At 45.2% G+C, this 24,593-nt stretch overlaps 1 protein-coding gene across 1 annotated transcript in view; it reads left to right on the top strand.

Annotated features, from left to right (window-relative positions):
• Positions 1 to 2,100: 2,100 nt before the first annotated feature.
• LOC146042535 (cytoplasmic phosphatidylinositol transfer protein 1-like) overlaps positions 2,101 to 24,593 on the top strand; it is a 146,880-nt gene continuing 124,387 nt past the window's right edge. Inside the window, exon 1 of the mRNA XM_083162587.1 lies at positions 2,101 to 2,711. Within this exon, the coding sequence (XP_083018713.1) occupies positions 2,664 to 2,711 (48 nt within the window). The 5' untranslated portion in view covers positions 2,101 to 2,663. The remainder of the gene's footprint in view (positions 2,712 to 24,593) is intronic.

Genomic DNA, 24,593 nt, shown 5'->3' with positions numbered 1-24,593 from the left:
GGGGGTGGCTCACTGATAGTTGCGATTCCTAGGTTTGTTTCTCCGACATCGGAATCCCGACCTGCACGGGCTGTTTTCCCTCGTGAGGGTTCATGACCCCCATAAAAGGAGAATAGAATAGGTGGCAAGCACAGCTCGCCACTGAGCCTGCAGTGTGGTGTGTGCAGCGAGCCCGCAAAGTGCTTGATGCCCCTGTTGGGCTCTTAACAGTCAGGACTCTGATGTTACAGAAACGTCCGTTGGAATCCTGACTGTCGGAAACTCATACCATACCCATCTTGGGGCTAGATGTATTAAGCTTCAAAAAGTGTAAAGTGTAGAATGATAAATATCCAGCCTATCAGACCCTAACTGTCATTTATTATTTAACTCGACCTGCAACATGGCAGTTATGAGCTGATTGGCTAGTTGTTTATTACTCCATTCTATCACTTTTTTTGAAGCTTGACACATCTGGCCCTAGGAGAGAGATAAAATGGACAGAGATAGAGTAGCAGCCAATCAGCTCCAAGCAGCACTGTTACAGGCCATGTGTGAAAAAATACAGGATTTTGGCAAGAGATTTTGTCTTAAATCTCCCAGTGTTTCTCCTGCTTAGCTACTGATGCTCGGCCCCGCTTAAGTCAGTATCTCCTAGCATAGATTGACTTTGCAGGCAAGGCAATTTTGACTAGATCATAGACTATCATTAGTTAGACAAAACTGCTTAGTCAAAAGTCGGTACTGCTTAGTCGGTACTTGTTTCCTAGCACGGCGCCCACTAAGCAATATGCTTAGTGGGCTATGCTGCGTAGTGAAATTGCATCGCATTGCATGGGCCATTTTAGGGCCATGCGATGTGCGATGCTATTTTCCTAAGTAATTTATTCACTGCTCTCTCAGCCCCGGGCCATTGCATCGCATCTGCCGCAAAATCGCATGTCATTTTTTAGGGTGTGTGATGCCATGACATTAGGTATACAATCATATGATTGTATACCTAATGTCATGGCATCACACACCCTATAAAATGCGAAGCGTGGCGAGCGCAGCGAGCCCCCGAGGGGCGGCAGAACGCGTCCTCCAACTTTTTCATTACCCCACTATCCACGTCAGCGTGGAGTTGATTTTATATAGTGTGGCGAGTGCAGTGAGCCACCAAGCCCGAAGCGTGGCAAGCGCAGCGAGCCCTGCGAGGGGACGCGGAATACATGTAAAGTTATCCGCGTCCCCTCGCAGGGCACGCTGTGCGTGCCACGCTTCATGCTCAGTGGCTCCCTGCGCTAGCCACACTATATGAAAATCAACTCCACGCCGACGTGGATAGTGGGGTAATGAAAAAGTCAGAGGACGCGTTCCGCCACCACACGCCACGCTTTGGGGTGGCGTGGATAGTCGGGGAGTGCGTTAAATCTATTTTTGGGACATACGATCATATTATTGTATACCTAATGTCATTGCATCGCACACCCTATAAAATCGCATGCGATCGCATGTGTTTTTGCGGAACATGCCATGCAATGCAATATTGTGCTGTAAAAAAATTACATGAAAAAATTGCATCGCATGCTGCTACAATGGCCCATGCGATGCGATTTCCCTACGGTGCCGTACGTAAAAAATCTGGCCGCTGTATTAGGAAACAAGTACCTCAAAATCTCCCGATGCATCTAGCCAAAATCTCATGTGCATCTAGTTAAAATTGCTTAGTCAAAATTGTCCATTAGCCAATATCTCTTCTTGTGTACGGGGCTTTAAGTTACGTTGCCACTGTCTACACATTGTGACAAGTGTCTCATTCGCTTCTGTAACCATAAATACACTAACCTTCAGCAATGCTAATAGTCTACAAATGTGCTCTGCAAATATGACCTGAGCTTGATTGGCAGCTGTAATACACTTTACTGATTTTGTGTCTGCTCCTCCCTATACAAGTAAATAATGCAGGAGAATATGAGCATTTAAGCAGAAGTCGGAAATCAATCAGAAAATAGAATGATGAAATGGAGAAGGAGGGTAATATGTAAGATAGGAAAAGAACAACAGAAAAGAGAGAGGGGGAGATAAGGCCAGTGGTATGGAGAGAGCGAGAGAGGGGGAGAGATAGAGAGCAAGAGAGAGGGGGAGAGAGAGGAGAGAGAAAGAGGGAGTGAGAGAGGGATGGATAGAGGAAAAAGGAACGCAACACTGATGGGGAAAGGTAGTAGAGAGAGTGAAGGGGAAATAGAAGGAGGGATAGAGTGAGTGAGAAAGAGAGAGAGTTAGAGGAGTGATAGTACAGGTATAGTGAAACAGAGATGGAGAGAGAAAGAGCGAGAGAGGAAGACAGAGTGAGAGAGAGGGAGAGAGAGGGAGAGAGAAAGGAGGGGGGAGGAAGAGAACACAACACTGACAGGACTGCTAGCAGCAGCTTATGCTGTGTACACAGTAGGTGTGAGGTTAGCTGGATTCTTGTGCCCCCAGCCACGGATTGCACTGAGCCAGCAATGAGTTAACATTTTGTGTGTGTGTCTGTGTGTGTGTCTTTGTGTGTGTGTGGTGGTAGGTGGAGTTTTTCACTTTCATGCAAAGGTGTGCCTGGAGCCCTGCTGCTGAGAGCCAGCACATATAGTACTGCAAGGTGAGGGAGACTCACAGAGCTTGGCAAAGTTTTCTCTGAGTGCAGAATCAGAGCTGGGCCCAGGATGCTGGTGAAAGAGTACCGGATCTGTATGCCCCTAACAGTGGACGAGGTAAGCCAGGCACAGCTATTCTTCTTCATTCACTGTATACTGCAGATGGTGTGGCTTCTTCTTTCTGCAAATGTGTCTGCTCAGTGCTCAGTACATGCAGGGTTAGAGCTGGCAGCATGATGACACAATGTATCACTGAGCTGCTTTCTGTCCTGCACACTCCAGTGGCTGGGATAATACTGGAAGCATCAGCCTTTTATGATCTGCATGCAGCAATGTGCTAGTATGGAAGCAAGTGTGCCTACATCTACATTCTCTCTCTGCCAATACCTGACAGCATTATGCTGTAGGGAGAACACTGTATAGTGACTACAGTATGTACTGCTTGTGGATAGTGATTTTGCAGGGACTGCAGATATTGGTGCTTGTTGTAGATAGATGCCAGTGATACAGATGTGTCCCTGCATCTGCCAGTCATGTCAGTAATACCTGTCTTAAGCGGTATCTGTACTTGCAAGACAATCATCCAAGTTAAGGAATATATACAAGGGGTCATCCTGCTGGCCTGTTGGTGAATGCTAGACTATAACATCACAGTCTAATGACTTTTAGGGACAGATGTATAAAGATTCAGAAAGTTATAAAGTGGAGAGTGATAAATAAAAACCAGCCAATCAGCAGTTAGAAGCTGATTGGATGGCTGTTTTTCACTCTCCACTTTATCACTTTTTGAAGTTTGATAAATATGGCCCGTAGAGAGGTGCAAAATGAACCAAAAATCTCAAACTTTTTGGAAAACACCCAGTGCACATGAAAAGTCATTGCTTTTGTAATGTCTGTTCACATTTCCTGTTATTATTATTGTTACCATCAACATTGCTGGTCTTGTAATTGTGTAACATACAGTAGCTAGGTCATCCTGCATATATGGTTTGTGCAACACACTGTATGGCTATCCACTTATTACGGAACTCCCAGCACTGTTTAGTCAGTGTGTCAGAAATGGGACCCTTCCAATCACATATTGTTTACTGAGAATTTTTCCTCAGACCTAGTGGGGCAGCAATTTCTAACTGCTGATTGGCTGTTTCTTTGGGAGAAATTTTCCTTTGCCCGTTTCTTTTTTACCACACGCACTCCGGATGGCCGAATGTGTCAACTGTTGTCATTTTAGCATTATTCTGAGCCTGTATCCAGGTGTGGACTGCTAGTGTCGCAAAAACTTTGAGACTATTATCCCAGTGACAACACAATTTCACTTATTTCTAATTGCCACAAATTTTCATCTTGTATATGAACTTTTCATATTGCTAATGTAACTGTCAAAAGTGACCCTTAAAATGTAAGTTTTTACTGTGAACGGTAAAAAGCATTTGGCATTTGTACATGGCTTGTCTTCAAGAACTGGGAAAGTATTTTACATCTTAGAGTGTATTCAAATAGTGCCAATTTTTCAGAAAGTTGGAAAATCACTTTTTATCGCGTTTTGATCAAATTTACATTTGACCTGTTCAATAAAAGTGACGATTTTCAACTGTCAGAAAAATCGTCACAGTCGGAAAAAACGTGGATCGGCGAATTACTCACCGATCCACGTATTTTTGTCAACTCTGTGGCTGTTTTGGACAGTTTTTCACCTATACATATTTTACTTTTTAACAAAGTCGTACCTGCATCGGCGGAATACCCCCCTTAGCCTAGCTCAGTTTCAGTCACATTCTGCCTGACTTAAGGGCCCCATACATCAGCAATTAATTGTGACAATTTTCAGATATGGAGATGATTGCTACAATTTTAGATGTGTGGGCTCCCCCTTTTGGCAATCCCAATCAAAATCGCCAATCGATTGCTTAATCAGGTTTTTAAACATGGTTAATAATCTGGTATTATCTGCAGATCTTTTTTATATGTGTGGGCATTCCCAATTCGTCTTCTTCATCTATTTACATTATGAACAGCAATCGATTGGGCAATTTCCAGATATGAAGATGCAATCTTTAGATGGAAAAATCTGCCGATCACTGAAATAAATCTGTAATGTGTGGGCAAAGTCAGATAGATTGTAAAATCCATTTATCTGGCCCAAAAATCCCAATATCTGGAAATCCATAAATTGTGATTGCTGATGTATGGGGCCCATTAGAGTTGTATACATTGAGCGATTATCAGGCATGTTATGTGGTCACATGTGCTAAGGTGCTATAGTGATGTCATTCTCAGTGAGGATTTAATTGTAAGTTGATTGACAGTTAGAGCCTGTTTGGTGGGGGGGACAATGGGGATTGGCAGAAATAAAGTTTCAGGGCATATCTCAGGTTACAACACCACTGTGTTACCGTCTGAGTTCCCACGACCATTATTGAAGAATCTGAAACTGCACTGCATGTTTGTATGGATTTGCGCTGCTGTCTCTGGGCATCTCAATATATTTCCAGAATTCTACAGCATTAGAATACTTTTACACAATAGGCGGTATTCAATGCTATGACAGCGAGCAGTGCCGATAGCTTGCGTCAGTATTCAACTGCCTCCCCTTCACTCGCCGTTTCCACCTCGCTGGCTCTTTTCAGTGAGGTCAAAGCGGCAATGTGTTCCCGTTAAAACTGCATTGCTCACCACAAAATGTAGCGGACAAACTCCCCTCTGCAGCATTGCATGCCATAGGCTGCGCACAGGATTGCGAATGCATTAGCAGCCATTCCTGAATCCAGCCCAATGATAATTGTTTTGTAGTTAAAAAGTGGCAAAGAGGCCCAACATCACTACAGTGTATTCCCAGCTTACGTTTCAATAATGAAAGATAAAATAATTGTCGCTTTTGTTACTGTAAACTACAAGTGGCAGTCCTCCATATCTCTTCTGTTTATCTCTATAAAGTACAACCTAATTTATTACTTCTTTCACCCAGATACAATATCAATACAATAGCAAACATAATTGGCTACAGAGGCGGAACTACCAATGGTGCAGCAGGTGCAGTGTATAAGCGGCCCACTGCTGCCCCTGTCACCCTCTTCCTCTCATGTGGCGGGATGTATTAAAATACACCACCCACAAGTTCCGCCACTGACTGGCTACACTGAAATGAATGCAGATCAGTCAGCCACTCATTTGTTGTCTCTGAGCACATGATCGCTTGTTTATATATATTCTTATCTTTGCAGCATACCTGTAGGATAAACTGTGGCACAATTCCTGCTCACTATGCACTACATGTTTATAGTAGTGCAAGCAGTGTAATCATTTCTGATACAGCCTCACAGTCTAATGATTTGGTCAGTGTAAACAACCTGCGGTCCGACTAAATAGGACTGGTGCAAGGTTTATTGGCACCCTAGGCAAAATTTCAGCTGCTGCCCTCCACCCCCACTCCAATATACATTCTGCAGCCCCTCAGGTGAAAATGTGAAGGTGTCGTCTTAGAAATTCCACAGCTGCAGTCTGTGTTAGGGAGGTTAGGCTGGTTGACTCACAAGGCTGCAAATTTCACAGCCTTTGCTAGTCCACCAGACGCCACCGGTCAGGAACCATGGAATGGTTTCTCCAGCGCTTGCAGATCTGAGACACCTCTGTACCTCTGTGGTGTCTCAGATCTGTGGGTGCCCTGTGCAGGAAGCGGGCAAGCAGCTGATGTCCGCTGATTGCTTCTCCATCCGGGGTGACTCGGAGCGATGCGCACTGGACCACACATTGCATCAGTCGCCTACAATTTGGGCACTTTTCCTGTGATTGATTTCTGCAATCGCATTGAAAGAGCCCAAATTGCAGGCACCCTGGCACCTGATGTGCCCGGACCATCACATGCTGGTAAATCATGGTGTACCCATACCTCCCAACTGTCCCGTTTTTCGCGGGACTGTCCCGGTTTTTTGGGGGTCTATTCAGCATCCCAGAGGGGGGGTATCTAATAGTTACTCATTTGCATATGTCACACACTCATTCGCTTAGGACACACCCCCAGTTGAAGCGCGCGTGCGGCTCCGCCACGCGAGTGTACCTATTTCACATCAGCAGAAGTTTGGAGGTATGGTGTACCTCAGGGTTGCCTACCCTCCCGGAATTGCCGGGAGGGTCCCGAAAATCGGGTCCCGCCTCCGGCCTCCCGGAAAGGTCGGCAACCCTCAAACTTGGTCCTCAGGACCCCACACAGTTCACATTTTCTAGGTCACCTGACAGCTGCACTCATTACACTTTTTAAAAGATCCACAGGTGGAGCTAATTATTTCACTTGATTCTGTGTGGAGACCTGCAAAACATGGACTGTGTGGGGTCCTGGGGAACGACTTTGAGAACCTGTGTATTAGATGAATTATGCACATTTAATCATTTGAACACAGAAATGTTTGTATGTAGTATACTTGTCTATCTACAGCCATTGGAAAAGTGGAGGTTCATGGGATTCTATGCTGGGACTTGTAGGTCTACTGCAGCTGTAGATCCGCTTGACGTATGACTAATATATTTCACACACAACAAAAGTTTGCTTGCCCAGCTTTAGAAGGAGAATGTGCGCATTGATAATGATTTTGTTAGGAAACCCAAGAGACTGCATAGGGGTAATCCAGCTGCAGCGATGTATATAACAACAAAGTGGATGAATTATCAAACACAGTACATGTATTACAGCACACTGGTGTCTCATAGTGAGTTCTTTCCTTTACATTGACCACAGATAGGTCTGGGAACAACAATAGCTGCAGTAGACGCTGTAACAGGAGCCCCGTGTTTTACAGTCTAGGAAAGATCTGTCCATGCAACATTGCTGGCATTCTTCATAAAGTGCACCATGCCACTACTAGCCTGAAACAGAACCCTCGCTCTCTCGTATATAGTGGCTGGTATGGCACTGCGCCATACGTCCACACAGCATTCGTTACAGAGGATGTGTCACAAATGTGTTGCAACATTAACAAGTGCACAGGAAGTGACCTAAAATAGTATTTCCATCACTATAGTTCTTATGAAACTTCCATGTTGCTTTATTTCTGTAGGATGGAGTGAATGATATATCAGAGCATGCACATTAGGCTTAGCATTAGAACGGCTAAGGGGCCAGATGCGCTAAGCTTCAAAAGTGATAAAATGGAGAGTGATAAACAGCCAGCTCCTACCTGTCATGTCACAGACTGTGCTTGAAAAATGGCAGGTAGGAGCTGATTGGCTGACATCAGCACCCGCCCCATTTTCGGACAGCACTGTTTGTTGGCCGCAAGCAAGGGGATGTGTTCTTGTACACATCTCTTCACGTGCTAGTGGGGCCCCACTGACCTGTTCGATAGGCTGCGTACAGGTCTGCAAACAGGTCTGAATTAGGCCCATAGTGTGTACCCAAACAAATTCAATTCGAAAACACTTCCTATGTCACCAAGATTTCCCTATAAAAACACCCCAAACTGCCTAAACACAGGAAATGTAGGGGCACCAAACCCCATTTTCAGCTATTTGTAAATCACTGCTGTATGTCTGTGCTCATACCTCCCAAATTTAAGAAAATGGGGAAAGTTCGCGCGTACCGCAGGCGCACACACAATTTTGGGGGTTTGGCCTAGCGGGAAGAGGGAGTGGCCAGACCCCAGTTTTTTCCTCTGAGGGAGCATGAGTAGACGTCTATTCAAGGGTGACAGGGGGGACTCCCAAACACCCCCTCCCCCTTCTACCGGCCCTGGGCAGGACGAGGGATCCTCCCCCCAAAAAACAGGACATTCCTGCGGAAAGCAGGACAGTTGGGTCTCCTGTGTCGTGCTCCTTTTATTTGCATCATTAATAATTTTAGACAAATGGAAGACATTTTCACATCCCAAGATGTCACTGGGTTCTATCAGGTATACCAACACAAATCTTAGTACATCTGGGAATTCTATTACTTATGCCATCTCAAGTCGTGTTTTACTTCTGATTGCCATCGGTTTTGACTTTAGTAAACTTCTAATTTGCTAAATCCACAGGATAGCACAGAAAAACACCAAATCAACCTTTTGTAAATGTACCTCTTGGAGAGAGATAAAGTAGAGAAGTTTGGCAAAGCAATTAAACAGCTTCATTATCTAGTATGGTCTTTGAAATGACCGCTAATTAAATGTTTGCTTTCGACAACTACTTTATCTGTCCACAAGACTTAATACATCTTCCCTAAAGGGCATTATACAATAGCCTGTGAGCTGCAGGCTTGGGCGAGACTCCAGCAAGTCTGCACATCCTGGTGTTGCCTTTTATAACACTGTCCAATTAATAAAGATGGGAAGACTCCCAGGCTCCGGCAGGCGATGGGCGTAGTGCAGAAATGGCCAAACTATGGCCCTCAAGCTGTTGTAAAATTACAAGTCCCATCATGCCTTGCCACAGTTTTGCTATTAGGGAATGCTAAAATTATGGCAAGGCATGCTGGGATGTGTAGTTTCACAACAGCTGGGCCACAGTTTGTCTATTCCTGCTATAGTGAGTACAGGAGGTGCCTTTGCTATGGGGCTCAGAAGCTCTGGACCCAGTTTATATAGTTGCATAACAATTTCCTGTAAATGGCTCCAGGAAAATGTACCAAAACATGTACAGCAGATTTTCATACTTTTTATATAGTATGAAATGAGGAGTCAATTATAAATTATTAGCAGTTTAGTCCGTTTCTTAGGGGGATATTTATGAGTGCTTGGAAAGAGATAACTTAAAGAGATATCGTTCATAACAGACATTTTTTAATCCCACAATATATATAAACTGCGCTGGGAACAGCCTTATTATAACCTGAATGTATTATCTGGCCAGAAAAGACAATGAAGAGACTGTTAATGATATATATTTTTTACATTTTAAAATGTAAAAAAAAAAGAAAAAAACATCTTTTTGCCTACTTACTTTTTATTTTCATACTAATGCTGGCCACACATCAGACCAACTTTCCTCCAACCATCCAACTAGTTGGTTGGTTGGACTGAAAATCTGGTACTGTATGGGGGCAAATGCCAATAAGCACAATGCTCACAAACTCAGTAGAATGAACAAAAGCATTCAGTGAAATTGTTTAAATCAAATAGGTCCAACTACATTACATTGTCCGAGTGACAGTTGTCTACATTTGCTAACATCCAGTACCAGGTTTTTATTCCATCCAACCAACTAGTTGGATGGTTGGAGGAAAGTTGGTCTGATGTGTGGCCAGCATAACAAAGGAACTGCTACTAATTATGTATGCTTTTCATTAAAAAAGCAAAACAAAAAGAACTGGACTATTTACACTTTTTCACAAGGCACCTCAAGCTGCTAATCTACTGTAATTTTTTTGTTAGTTTTTTATTTTTATAAATAAAATATTTTTTAATTTTTTTCTTATCTGTAAGTTTATGTAATACTTTTTAAATCCAGGTTATAAATAAGGCTGTTCCCAGTGCAGTTTTTATATATTTGTCTTTCATTTAGTTGTTCTTAACGATTGAGCATTGCTTTTGAAAACCGCTGCAGGGAGCTACCATATTGATTTTGGGGTATTTTTAGCGCAGATATATTCTTTATTTTCCTTATTTTTTAGTCCCAGCCTGAAAAATTACAGCTAGAAGCGGGTACAATTATAATAATCCATCATCCTTGGTTCCGGCACCGTACCATAATATCCGCTTAGCCAGAATACCGGTGGTATCAGCTGGCATCCACAGCAGCAGTCGTGTGTGTGTGTCCCCTCTGCAGTCTGACTCCCCCACAGCATGACTCTCCTCCACAGGTCATCTCCGCCCCCGCAGCGCCCTCTAAGCCCACCCACAGCCTAAATGGCAACTTTTCCCCTCAGAGAATTTGCACACAGTGCTCCCTAAAGCCGCCAGGAATGAATGCAATATATCGCATGTGGTTCTTTTGCAAGCAATATAGCACATGCAATCCCTGCTGAGCCTGCCAGAAGAAATCCTGCAGATTGCTTCTCCATCCGGGGTGACTCGGAGCGATGCGTACTGGACCACACATTGCACCCACTGTCAGTCACCTACAATTTGGGCACTTTTCCTGTGATTGATTTCTGTAATCGTATTAAAAGAGCCCAAATTGCAGCTGAATTGTAACTTTCCCTGTGCCCGGACCATCACATGCTGGTAGATCATGGTGTACCCATACATCCCAACTGTCTCGTTTTTCACGGAACCGTCCCGTTTTTTGGGGGGTCTATTCAGCATCGCAGGGTGTGTGTGGCCTAATAGTGACTCATTTGCATATATCACACCCTCATTAGCATAGGGCACACCCCCTTTTCAAGTGCGCGTGCGGCTCCGCCGCGCGAGTGTCCCTATTTCACATCAGCAGAAGTTGGGAGGTATGGTACTTTATCACTCTCCACCTTATTTACAAGCTTTGCTAATTATCCCCCTAAATTATCTTACTTCACTGAAAAGTTGGAAGTCAGAGACAAAAATCACAAATGACTGAGCAGGAAAAATGTATATCAGTCTACTACTGGTGTTTTTTTTTCTCTGAGTTTTCCCCTGCTTCTTATTAAAAGATTGCATACAGAAAACAAGCATGGCTTCCAGCTGATACGCAGGAAGCGCCTCCTGACCTCTATGGTTTGTGCATCAGCTAAACACACAACCCTTGTCTGAGAATACATTATAGTCTACAGATCCTTTATCTCATGTTAGTTAGCCCCTTAGCTACAGCTCTAGACATGTTTTGGTCTCTGTGCTGTACAGTATGCAGTATATTTGCATTTCGTCAGAGGTTGTTTTCTTTTGTTCAATGGCTATTTATTATGCTGTAAAGTTGTAGTTCTCCCCTTGGGCACCATAGCTGTCCAACCTTTTTACCTTACATTTTGGAAATAGTGCATACTTGCCTACCCTCCCGGAATGAGCGAGAGGATCATGCAAATCAGATCCCCCTCCCGGCCCCTCCACCAATCCGTGGACCTGCGAATTAACACAGCTGACTATCATGGGGGCGGGGCTTGGTGACATCAGCCTCGCCCTGTCCCCAACACATAGCCTCGTGTCCCCCCCTTTTCACTCCTCCGGCTGATAAAACGTAGGCAGGTAGGAAATAGTGAATCATACTACCGACATACTGGGCCAGATGCATCATGCTTCAAAAAGTGATAACGTGGAGAGAGATAAAGTACCAGCCAATCAGTTCCGGAATGCAATAATTAGGTTGACAGTGTCTAGGTCAAGAGTCAATAGGTCGACCACTATTAGTCGACAGGCAGAACGTTGACACATGAAACAGGTGGACATGCATTAGATCGACGTGGTTAAGGGTTGACGGTGTATTTTCAGTTTTTTTTTAAACCAACTGTTCATACTTTACTTCCCTAGTAGTAAAGTAATAGTGTGCCCGAAACATGCATTGGCAAGCGCAGCGAACCATGCGACAGGACGTGGTGCACTAATATTCTGTGCATGTCGACACAGACAGCAAAAAAATAAAAAATAAAATGAATGTCAAATTTTTGCTTGTGCTGACCTTTTGACCATGTGGACCTACTACATGTCAGCCAATAGTGGTCGACCTATTGACTGTCGACCAAAACACTAATGATCCACACCCAACAGGCCCTAACTGCCAGGTTATGAATTTGGTGTACAAAATGACAGTTAGGGGCTGGTTGTTTATCGTCACTTTCATACTTTTTAATGCTTGGTACATCTAACCCAGGGGGAGATGCATTAAGCCTGGTGAAGAGATAAAGTGGAGATGAAGTGAAAGGTGATTACGCACCAGCCAATCAACTCCTAACTGTCATTTTTCAAACATGGCTAATTGGCTGGTGCGTTATCACCATCTACATTATCTCCACTTTATCCCATCACCAGGCTGCCCCCAAATACATCTGCCCCCAAATGTCTTATGGAGCGATTCAGTTGTTAAATGGGTACTGAAAATTGCATATTTCCCATCACTTTAGCAGGAGCTAGGGATGCCAATCCCGGGGCATTTTTTCAATCCCGGGATTTGGGATTGAAAAATGCTCAATCCCAGGATTGGCATCTCTAATTTAAAAATATACGCCCAAGCCTCCCCCAACCGACCATTGTGCACAATTACCTTCATGGTTGGTCCGGTGGGTGGTGTGGTTGGGGAGCGGAGGAGCAGTCCGGAGGTGCCGCACTAAGTGGGCAGAGCGGGGCAGGCAATGCAGCTGGGGAATTGGAGTGGTCTGGAGGTGCCATACTGAGCGGACAGGTGGGTGTAGCGAGCGGTGCAGGGGTCCTGCCTGCTCAGTGTGAATCTTAACATCACATCACGCTGCACAGAGCGCGATACCGGGGTGCGAACAGACTCCAATCCTTTTGATTTTGGGGACAAATCATAGGATCCCCCCAATCCCGATCCCAGGATTGCCCACCCTAGCAGGAACCGTATGCAACTGTTTGGGTCCCCGTTGTTTTCGTCCATAAGTACTGGGTTTGGCTGCAAAAAAACAAAAACAAATAAACCTGGCTAATTTACTGGGTTCAACATGAAAAATGCCAGTTGTGTGCTTCACTGAGACACTTTTTTGCACTCTTCTGCATAAGTGACATTGATGCACCCGAGTAGGCTAGTATGACTTACAGCCAGAGGCAACAGTGGTAATGTACACATAGGAAACGCTCACAAGGGGTGTGTTCACACAAATGATTTCTATGCAATGAATGAATCCTAACATAACGAGTAGCAAAGAGCCTCATACAGTACGCTACTGACACAGATGTGGTCACATCAAGTGCCGGGTGTACTAAGCTTTGAAAAGTAATTGAGTGGAGACTAAAATAAATCTGCCAATAAGCTCCATACTGTCATTTTCAAACACAGCCTGGTACATACTTGCCTACCTGACCTTCTCCATGCGGGAGAGAATGCTCTGCTCCTGGACTTCCCGGGTAATGTATGATTGCCATCACCTGTGGTGAAACACCTTTACCTGGCTCCCCACAGGTGATGGCAATCATACATTACCAGGGAAGTCCAGAAACAGAGCATTTTCTCCCGCATGGAGAGGGTCAGGTAGGTAAGTATGGCCTGGTACATGTCCAATAGGAGCTGATACTTTATCACTTTTTGAAGCCCCTAGAAACAAGTACAGCTGTATTTGTCTGTGTTCCTTGCATTCTTTCTTTTGTATATGTCTGTGTTCCTTGCATGCTTCCTTTTGTATCTATTTGTGTTCCTTGCATGCTTTCTTTTGTATACTGCATGCCTGTGTTCCTTGCATGCTTTATTTGTATACTGTATATGTCTGTGTTCTTTGCATGATTCCTATTTTTGTATATGAATGTCAGGGTTGCCTACCTGACCCTCTCCTTCAGGGACACAATGCTCTGTTCCTGGGCTTCCCTGGTAATGTAGGATTACCAGCACCTGTGGGGAGCTAGGTAATTGATAAAAAAGGCGTTTCACCAAAGGTGATGGCAATTATACATTACCAGGGAAGTGCAGGAACAGAGCATTCTCTGCCTCATGGAGAGGGTCAGGTAGGCAACCCTGATGTACAGTATGTGTTCCTTCATGCTTCCTTTTTGTATATGTCTATGTTTCTTGCATGCTTCCTTTTGTATATGTCTGTGTTCTATACAGTAACCTTAAAAAAATAAACTATAACAAAATTCCACCAAAGCTTAAGGTGCGTACACACGGGGGCGATTTTTGCTAATATTGCGGGCAATATGGTTGCTGAGTGACCATATTGCCCGCGATGGGAGTGTGCACCAGCGATATATCGCCGGGTGCACGCTCCCGTTCCAAACCCCCCCCCCCCCGTAGTGATCGCTGGTCGCAGGAACATGCTCCTGCGACCAGCTGATTTCCACTGCCAGGCTCCCCCAGCAGTTTCTTTTTCTCCATCTCTGGTCGCTGATGCAAACGGGATACTCAGGTATCGCCGACCGATATATCGCTCGGCGATATATTGCTGCCATGTGTACGCACCTTTACAAATGATTTAGGAACTGGTGATATTTTGTTTTATGAACCTAAACTGTCTGCAAGGTGTTTAACTTATCACACAGTAAGTGCTCTAAGGACATATCACAAAAACAGGAGGCTTTGCAATCTGGTTCTACCAGTTCTTCATTAAATATCTCACATAAAGTGTTTATTCTACACTTATTCTCCCCAAACTGGTTCAGCTCTTTCCCTACTTAAGGCTCTTTCTTTGCAATTTAGTAAAGTCAGCTGTGCTCATTTATGGCCACTAATCACATCGCACAAATGACCCAGGTCGGACACGGGTTGCTTCCTGGTTGGCCCCCGATGAGGTGCGCTGTGAATGCACCACACGGAATAACCCGGGACAATCAACCAGGCTTTTCGACCCGGGTTATGAGAAGGATTTAACCCGGCTCACTCTCTGTATAATGGGCGACCTAAGTGGCAGGGGTACTCGCACATGGGAATGACCTGAGTCACTTTATATATGTGTGTGCGCACCACTTCTTTCGATTGTCAACGACCATCGAAAGATGTGGGAGGTTCCCACCGCCATGAGAATGGATGTATATGTAAATCATCCATTCGCAAGCCATGTGATCGTATGCACCGTGCGAATGGTGGGTCGGCGTACCACCATTCGCAGGGTGGGTTCTGATTGACTCGCAAGGATACAAATTCGCATCCGCATAAATCAACCAGAATAACCCCCCATGTACGGGAGTCTGGGGGGGTTGTAATAGCCCTGAAAATTGGTATTTTTATACACTGGATACTGTATGGAATGGTCTATAGTATAGGCTGTTAGGGGTTTCTGGGCAGCGGGAGGCAGAGTGTGACAGGGAAAAACAGTGGGAGACAGGTAGAGGGTGACAGGGGCAGCAGTGGCCCCCTTAGTCCTCAGGGGCCCCGGTGCACTGCACCTGCTGTACCAATGGTAGTCCCGCCTCTGTATATAACAATATGGGTTAATATAATAGCTTGTAGGAATTGGCAAGTCTTCATTGAGTCTGCCTGATATTTAAAGGGATAATCATTTAAAATATAGTTGCCTACCCAGGAGACTCCCTGAAGTAACAGCAATCTCCCTCTCTCCCTCATTAGTCTAGCAATCTCCCTCATGTCACCTAGCCCACAATACACTGTTACATTTTTGGGGAAAAAAGGAATGAGAGACAGATACATTTACACTGAATCATCAGCGCCATTTCCCAGCACATTACCAAGTACAGTAACTCTTACTAACAGCTTTGGGTCTCATCTACATTTGGACATAAGTCATTTTAAAAGATTCCTCTCAGATGTAGCAGTACACACCCACGCTTCTAGGTGCCACGTTCCCAATCTCTCCATATATGGAACTAGACACACCCTTTGGGTGGAGCATGACACGCCCCCTCAATGGTGCACGCGCACTAGTTTTCAAAAGTAGGCAAGTCATTTAAAAGGCAAAACCAATTTGGAAGAATAATCGCCACATTAAAACAACCGGCAGATTCGCACTGATGCCTACGAGAGGGGCTAAAATGAAGCAAATCACATCATTTTAACCCCTCCGCATACACCCGTGAATCACAGGATTTTACCGGCGGGGGGTAGGACAATGTGAGGGAGGCCTGGGAGCATGTGGGGACATGAGGGAGGCTTGTCCACCCTTCTGAGGGGGCAGGAGGGTTACCCAATTTTCGGGAGCCTTGCGGCCGTTCCAGGACGGTAGACAAGTATGGTTTTACCTTACCCCTTTCTCATAACACTGCATGAATTATATATATATTTAATATGGGAAAACACAATAAAAAATATTTTTGTTTAACTGCAAGGTTATGCAAAATGCCTGCACTCATTCACTATGCTTACTGTGCTCTCAAGGTTCTCTTTTATGTCTATGTGACTTGTCTATTGCTGTACTACCTAAACCCTTTGAATTATGGCCTTCTTCTGGTTCTCTCGCAAAGGCAAATTCCTTCTCAAATAGACAAAACAATGTGCACTGCAGGTGGGGCAGATGTAACTGTGCAGAGAAAATTAGATTTGGGTGAGTTATTTTGTTTCTGTGCAGGGTAAATACTGACTGCTTTATTTTTACACTGCAATATAGATCTCACTATGAAGTAAAACCCCACCCAAATCTAATTCTCTCTGCACAAGTTACATCTGCCCCACCTGCAGTGCACATAGGGGGTTATTCTGGTTCATACGCAGCAGGGCTGCATTTCTTCATACTGCACATTAGACCCGGGAAATTCCTGTGTCTGCCCCGTTCACACTGCTTCCCCTGGTATGCCTGCCATCAAGTGTGTGGCATCTAAGAGCAGCTTTGATTGGATGTTTAAAAAGTATCTTTGATTGGCTGTTTAAAAAGCAGCTTTGAGCAATGCAATGAACTTGCTTTTTTGCATTTTGTGGGAAAATCCCAGGTTTAACCTGTTCAAAAACCCTGCAAAAAAAACGGTGTGTAATTCCCAGGGCATAACACCCTGGAATTTCACAATGACCCTTTCACACAGAGACGCGACACAGGAAATTACTGCTCGCCCTGGCAAATACCTGGGTTTTTGCGGCAGTGAGAACTGGCTATTAAGGGTAGAGGTTAATTCATTATTGGTTCAAGGTTGCTGGATTAATCAATGTATAAAGAATACATTAATGGAGAGCTTATTACTTACTAAGCTTAACATGATACTCATTTGATGAGTTGTTAATTTGTACAATTACTATTAAGATGTCTTTTGTTACTTTATTTTTAAGAACCGTTTTCAGTTTGGCCTTGCGTTGCTGTGTGTCACAGCAGGGTGACGCCACATATGCACATATGTCAGTCCACGTTTACAGCTCTGGATCCAAACTGAAAATAGCAAATTTCTATTTGCAAAATGGGGAGGATGTAGCACAAATGCTTCATGTGTGATTTTAACTGCTGACAACAGCTATTTGTAAGAACGTCCAAAGTGCTCATTAAAAAATTATTGACAGACGTTCAAGTTCAGCAAGTGAAAATAGCCCATACTACTTACAGTATATTCTTGCCTGCTCTGTGCGGAATGCCCATGAGACTGGGAGAGCAGACCAGTAACTTGATGAAAGTTAAATGTCAAACTGCGTCTTCTTCCGATGTGTACACATCTATGCAATCTCTGGCTGAACAGGTTGACACTCCTGATCAACCAGGCAGTGTGTGCGCTGATCCACAAAACCATGTGGAGTTGTGGGGTCAAATGAGCAGCACAAATAAGGCCCTGATTCTTTAGTAATCGGTCCCCAATGTATTTGTGCTGGGGACCGGTGGTGCGGCTCTACGCATGGGCGTATTTGCACATGCGCCGGGCCGCTGTATGAACGCCTTCGGCGACTATAACAGTAGTTTGCACGGGTAGGGGAGGGAGGGGGGCGTGTACAGCCTTTTGTGGGCAACCACTGGGTGTTCCCCTGGGCCAATAACATGACGTCAGAACCCGCCCCCTCTTCATCAGACTTCAACGGAAATTAAGGTCAGCGACCATCAAATGATTTCTCGCCCCTTTGGCCGTATGTGAGTGGATGTGTATGCATACATCTCCTTGCATGGTACCTTCTGATTCAACGGCAGGGAGGAGCGGGAGCGAACAACCGCTTCTTAGCGAGCGGTACTGAATTGCCCCCAAAATGCAATCACCAAGTCCTGACCTTTGCAGGAGCTTTACAAATCTATTTATTGGTTAATACTCCTGCACCGACACAGTGTACACACCAATACAATGGAAGGCCCCGTTCACGGGAGAACAGGACGATGATTGTACAGATGTGCACCAATCTTTAGCCCTGCTCCCTACTGCCTGATATTGCAAATTATAATTCATACGGCAGGCCCGCAGTGACAATATTCACAATACCATGTCCCCTTGGACCGCCAACATTTATGCCCCTATAGGGATCTGACTTACATGGGCTATTCTCCCTCGTGGTGGTCCACAACCCCCATAGATGGAGAATAGAACCTGTGACGAGCGCAGCCAACCAATTATATATTGTGAATAAAGTCCAGCTTATTTGTACTAGCAGGGCGTCTATTCATTTCAATGGTGAATCTGAAAACCAACTTTCAAGTTTATTCTTCAAAATGAAAGAGCTATTTATATAAGAGGATTATATCAGACGTGAGTATGACTAATTGGGGAAGATGACTAATGGTTTTGTTAAAAGGACAGATTGCCCTTAAATGGGATTTATCATCTAAAAAGTTTTTCTTTCTGTAGCTCTTTCTATGATGACCAAAAATACTGGATAAAGCCTAGACCTTTACTGTCAGTTTGGATGTGTGCACAGAATAGGGTGTCACGGAGGGATCAGTAGAACGCAGTCCAATGAATATGTAGAAAATGGTATTTTATACCTGCGCACTGAATCTATCTTTTTGTTTTTCTTAACTAGCAGCTGCACCTAAACGGATGACTGATTCCGTTTTTTAATTTGCAAGATGTAGGGGTAGGTGGTAGTGCAGCGCTCCGTTATTGAAAATTCTACAGTTTGTTTTTTTAAAAAGGAATGTCGTTCTTTATTTGCAAATAATAATTTGTACATATATCAGTTGGCCTTTTCAATACACTGTCCTGTCGCTGTGGGCTGGAATAGTGTATTCCTTCAAGGTCACAAGTGTGTGATAGGGGATATATGTACGGCACATGCACGCTGTGCCTGAATCACATGTACTGCACTACAATGCAAGTATTCAATACACGGCAGAAAAATGGCAAAAAAAAAAAATGAAAAAAAAAAATATATATATACATATGTCGTAAATTGTCTGTCCAATAAATTGTGGGGTGTGTACACCGATTGATTGTGTACACACTGGATCCGAGATTCCTAAAGGAAATAAATGTGTATACACAGTCTATAATTGTGAAGCAGTCAAGCAGCGTCCCGCTATTTGTAATCCTCCTCGGGTGATAAGTCTTTTGAAAGTTAAATGGTGGTACCTGTATGTTTCAATTCGTGTTCGGGAGCGGCTTTCCTTGGGAGGTGGCTGGGGATCCCAGGGTCCCGGACTTGGGTGCTGCGTCTGTCTCCTACGTGGCACCGGCAGATCCGTGTGGAACACGGTTAACCGGGCTGTAGTGAAAGCAGACGCTACTCCCTGTCTGGCTGAGGTATCGCGGCTCACCGTTTCCGGATTGGGATCCTTTGCGGTGACCGCTTCGTCTCCTGGACAGGACCCTGCTGGACAGGCCTGTTCCCCCTCCTCTAGATACTCACCACTGCCGGTACACTCGATTCCCGTCAGTCTCTCTCAGGTCTCCGTTGCATAGCGGCATGTGCACCCGCCGTCCGCTTCGCCGTGGGATCCTGTCAGGTGTTAATTGCTTGGTTCTCTGCAAGTGTAAGTTACCAATGGTGTGAACCCTCCAACGCGTTTCGGCTTATGCCTTCTTCTAGGGAGATGGATTGTGGAGTCAGTGTCGTTCTTTAAATGTCCCTCCATTTCACTCATCTTTTTTTCTGATTGGTTAATGTCTCTGGGTCTCTGATTGGTCCTCAGAGCTCTACATTCTGCAACAGTCTTTTGCTGGTTGATCTGTCTCATTTCTGTATTGCACTGGTTATAAATGTCTTATTGTCTGTCTTGGTGAACATTATGTCTAATTGCAAGAATCAATTTGAAACAATGATGTATACAATCAATATAAATTGTTTCCTGTCTGTTCCGATTTTTATTACGGAGTTTTATGCGTTTAAAACTTTGCTTGTTTGAATCAGGTTTCCCTTATAGAAGTGTGTGCTATATGGGGGCCGGACATTTTGTGGTGGTCCTCAGCAGAAGAACGGAGCCGCCGGGACCAGCGAGATAGGTAAGTCTGCGGGGGATTGGGGGGGGTGTAACTATAGCACCGCAGCCCCCGGCGCCCCCACATGCACAGCGCCCCCCCCGCGGTGGCGGGGGCTGCGGTGCTATAGTTACGCTGCTGGACCTCAGTAAAGACTATCATTTAAGTATAGATAAGTAGACTTCCGGTTCCGGCATGGTGAGGTGAGGAGCTTCTCCATTACGCTCCATCACCCGTCTCAGCCCGCTCACCTAAAACTGAAATCGACACACAGGAACAGGTCCCGATCACCCTGTCGCCCACAAGAAGACATGGAGAGATCACAGGGTCCCACGACATCGCCGAAACCTGCTCCCGGCCCGATGCAGCAGAGACAGAATAAAAGGAAAGGAGACCATAACATGGCGCCGGACGCGGACAACGCCCGCGGCACCCCGGCAGCTAAAAAGACCATCACTGAGGACCGCTCGCAAGAGGAAGATGTATGTATCCCTCCAGGTATGCACTCTTTCTCTCAGAAAGACTTTACAGCTCTCATACAAGCAGCGATCCGGCCTCTCTTACAAAAGGCGGTGTCAGACATTTCTTCCCAGCTCAGCAGTCTAACCGTGAGAGTAGACACAGCTGAAGAGCACATCAATAGTAACATGGAGGATATTGTCAGGGCCGTTTCTAGAGGCGGACAAGCCGTGCAGCAGCCCGGGGCGCCGCACGGCTTGTCCGCCTCTGAAACAGCCAGGGCGCCCGGCAGTCTAACCCCCCCGCCCGCAGCCGCAGCCGCAGCCGCTGCCGCTGTCTCCCCGGCCGCCCGACTCCACGCTGGAGAGGGGAGGGGAACGCATCGTGCGTTTCTCCGTCCCCTCGCCCACGTCACTGGGCTGCCGCTGTCAGCCAATAGGAGCTCGGGCGCGGGATAGGAGAGAAGCACGATGCGCTTCCCTCCCCTCTCCAAGTAAGTTTGTTACTGGGGGCATATGTTTGTGACACTGGGGGGCATATATCTGTGGCACTGGGGGTCATATATCTGTGGCACTGGGGGCATATATCTGTGGCACTGGGGGCATATATCTGTGGCACTGGGGGCATATGTTTGTGACACTGGGGGGCATATATCTGTGGCACTGGGGGGCATATATCTGTGGCACTGTGGGCATATATCTGTGGCACTGGGGGCATATGTTTGTGACACTGGGGGGCATATATCTGTGGCACTGGGGGGCATATATCTGTGGCACTGTGGGCATATATCTGTGGCACTGGGGGCATATATCTGTGGCACTGGGGGCATATGTTTGTGACACTGGGGGGCATATATCTGTGGCACTGGGGGGCATATATCTGTGGCACTGGGGGCATATATCTGTGGCACTGGGGGCATATATCTGTGGCACTGGGGGCATATATCTGTGGCACTGGGGGCATATGTTTGTGACACTGGGGGGCATATATCTGTGGCACTGGGGGGCATATATCTGTGGCACTGGGGGCATATATCTGTGGCACTGGGGGCATATATCTGTGGCACTGGGGGCATATATCTGTGGCACTGTGGGGCATATGTGTGGCACTGTGGGGCATAATTGTGGCACTGTGGGGGCATATATTTGTGGCACTGGGGGCATATGTGTGGCACTGTGGGGGCATATATTTGTGGGACTGTGGGGGCATATATTTGTGTCACTGTGGGGGCATATATTTGTGTCACTGTGGGGGCATATGTGTGGCACTGTGGGGGCATATATGTGGCACTGTGGGGTATATATTTGTGGCGCTGTGGGGCATATCTGGCACTGTGGGGGCATATTAGTAAACAGCATCGGTTGTGCGGCAGCGGCACATGGGGCATAATGTGTAATGGGCATTACGATGTGGGGAGTATTGTGTAATTGCCATCACAGTGTGTGGTCTAATGGGCATCTTGGTGTGCGGTGTAATGTGTAATTGTCATCACGGTGTGCGGCGTAATATGTAATCGTCATCACAGTGTACGGCGTAATGTGTAATTGGCATCACAGATAAATAGTGTATAATGATTTAAGTAGCCTGTCATTGTGAGGCGTACTAGGTCATTGTGTGGCCTTCAGCCAGCCAACTTAAGTGCGGGAGGACAATAACAATTCCTGCAGCAACCAATGTCTGGTCTTGCAGGTTGCAAAAGTGTGATATAAGGTAATTGTTTTCCTGCTAGACCACGCCTTACATTAAGCCACACCCCTTTTAATATCAAGCCACACCCCCTATTTCGGCGCGCGCCTTCGGCGCGCGAAATTACTATAATACCATGCTATGTATTGGGGGGGGGGGGGGGGGCGCATTTTTATTTCTTCGCCCTGGGAGCTAAATTGTCTAGAAACGGCCCTGGATATTGTCACCCTTAAAAGAGCGGTTCTCAGACTGGAGAAAGATAATAAGTCCCTTTCTGAAGGCTTAGAAAATATGGAAAATAGAGCCAGACGGAAAAATCTTAGAGTAACAGGTATACCTGAATCTCTAAAAGGGCCACAATTAGAGTTCTTTGTTAAAAATACCCTACCCTCCTTACTTGATGTAAAAGAGCAGTGTGCAGACATAACCATAGAGAGAGTGCACAGACTTGGTCATAATAACACCCAGGACCAGTCACGACCAAGAGTGGTTATTTTTAAGGTGTTGAACTATTTACACCGTCAAGTTCTGTGGAATGCCTCGAGGAAGACTAATCCCATTAAATGGGACGGCCATCTCCTGCGCATGTTCCAGGATTTCTCATCTTCAGTGGCAAAATCAAGGCGTCTATTCTCACCTATATGTTCACAATTATTCAAAGAGAACCGCAAATTTTTCTTAATGTTTCCAGCTCGCCTGAGAATATTCTCGGGTTCAGGGTTTAAGGATTTCGGATCAGCCAAAGAGGCCGAGATGTTTCTTGAAACCGAAAAAACTGGCAGCAGAGAAGATGATATTTCTGATGTGATTTCCATTCCCGAGGGTTAAAATCCCTGCAGCACAAATTGTCTTGACTCTCTCTCTGACTAAGCTGATGTGTGCAAGATCACTTAGTCCAGATAATAACCCAGTTAAGAGCCCCTCTTACTCTAGGGCAAAGGGTTCGGAGGCTTGTTTATCTTGTTATATGCAAAAGTACTCATGTTGGTTTATATTGGATTATGATTAATGTACCACGTGCATAGCAATAGAGAGATACGTTTTCTTCCTATATAGCCATCAATATATTGCCTAAAGCAGAAAGGACAGTGGTAACAAGTTTGTTTATTTTTATGTTGATTAGATGCATATTACAGTTTGAAGGGCTGGGGTGGGCAGACGTAGCGGGCCGGGTTCTAGCTTACTTTTCCATAAGAAATGATTTTGGACTAGCGTTACTCTAGGGTCCGTTCGTCCTCGGTAAACTGGAAGTCCACTCTTAAAGTTTCTTTCACTCCTCACGTAACATTTAGAATGTTTGTCTCAATTTGTCTATTTTGTCCCTTCTGTGTCTTCCTCCCTTTCCACTTCCCAGACTTGAACCGGTTTCTTACTAGCAGAATTCTTTATTGTTTTTGTGCCCTACTATGTCACTTAAAATAGGTTCTCTAAATGTTAGAGGTATCCATACCCCCGCCAAAAGGAGGAAACTTCTGACCTACCTTAATAAACATAAGATCGACATTATTTGTCTCCAAGAATCCCACCTAATCCCACCGGAGGTGAAGAAACTCCAGAGGATGGGTTGGGTCATACTTGGATCCTCACACCTCAATTCTAAATCGTGTGGGGTGGTTACCATGGCTAGAAAAAGTTTAAACATTCAGGTGTTATCTGAAATCTCTGATCCTGGCGGTAGGACGCTTTTTTCAAATATTTTGGTAGATAATGTGAAGCTAACCATTTGCAATGTCTACGCCCCCACTAATTATAAAAAGACCTTCTTTACTTCACTACTAGCCAAACTGCACTCCTTAGATCCCTCAACACTGATAATATGTGGAGATCTAAATCTAATTTCTTCTAAACTATTAGACAAATCAGTGAGGCCCAGTAACGCTTATACCTTACCAAAAATTGGAGTCCCTTATCTAACCAAAGCCTTGAACTTGGTGGATGCCTGGAGAATACATAACCCGACAAAAAAGGATTTCACCTGTCTATCCCTAACACATAAGTCATGGTCACGAATTGATTACATACTAGTTGCAGAACCCCTCTTTGGGAGGACATCTGAACCCTCCATAAATCCCCCGATTTTATCTGATCATGGTATGATCACGTTGGTTTTGGAGCT

This window comes from Crinia signifera, chromosome 19 (genome assembly GCF_055691185.1).
Source record: "Crinia signifera chromosome 19, ASM5569118v1, whole genome shotgun sequence".
Taxonomy (NCBI): Eukaryota; Metazoa; Chordata; class Amphibia; order Anura; family Myobatrachidae; genus Crinia; species Crinia signifera.
This window is presented reverse-complemented; position numbering and strand designations above follow the sequence as displayed.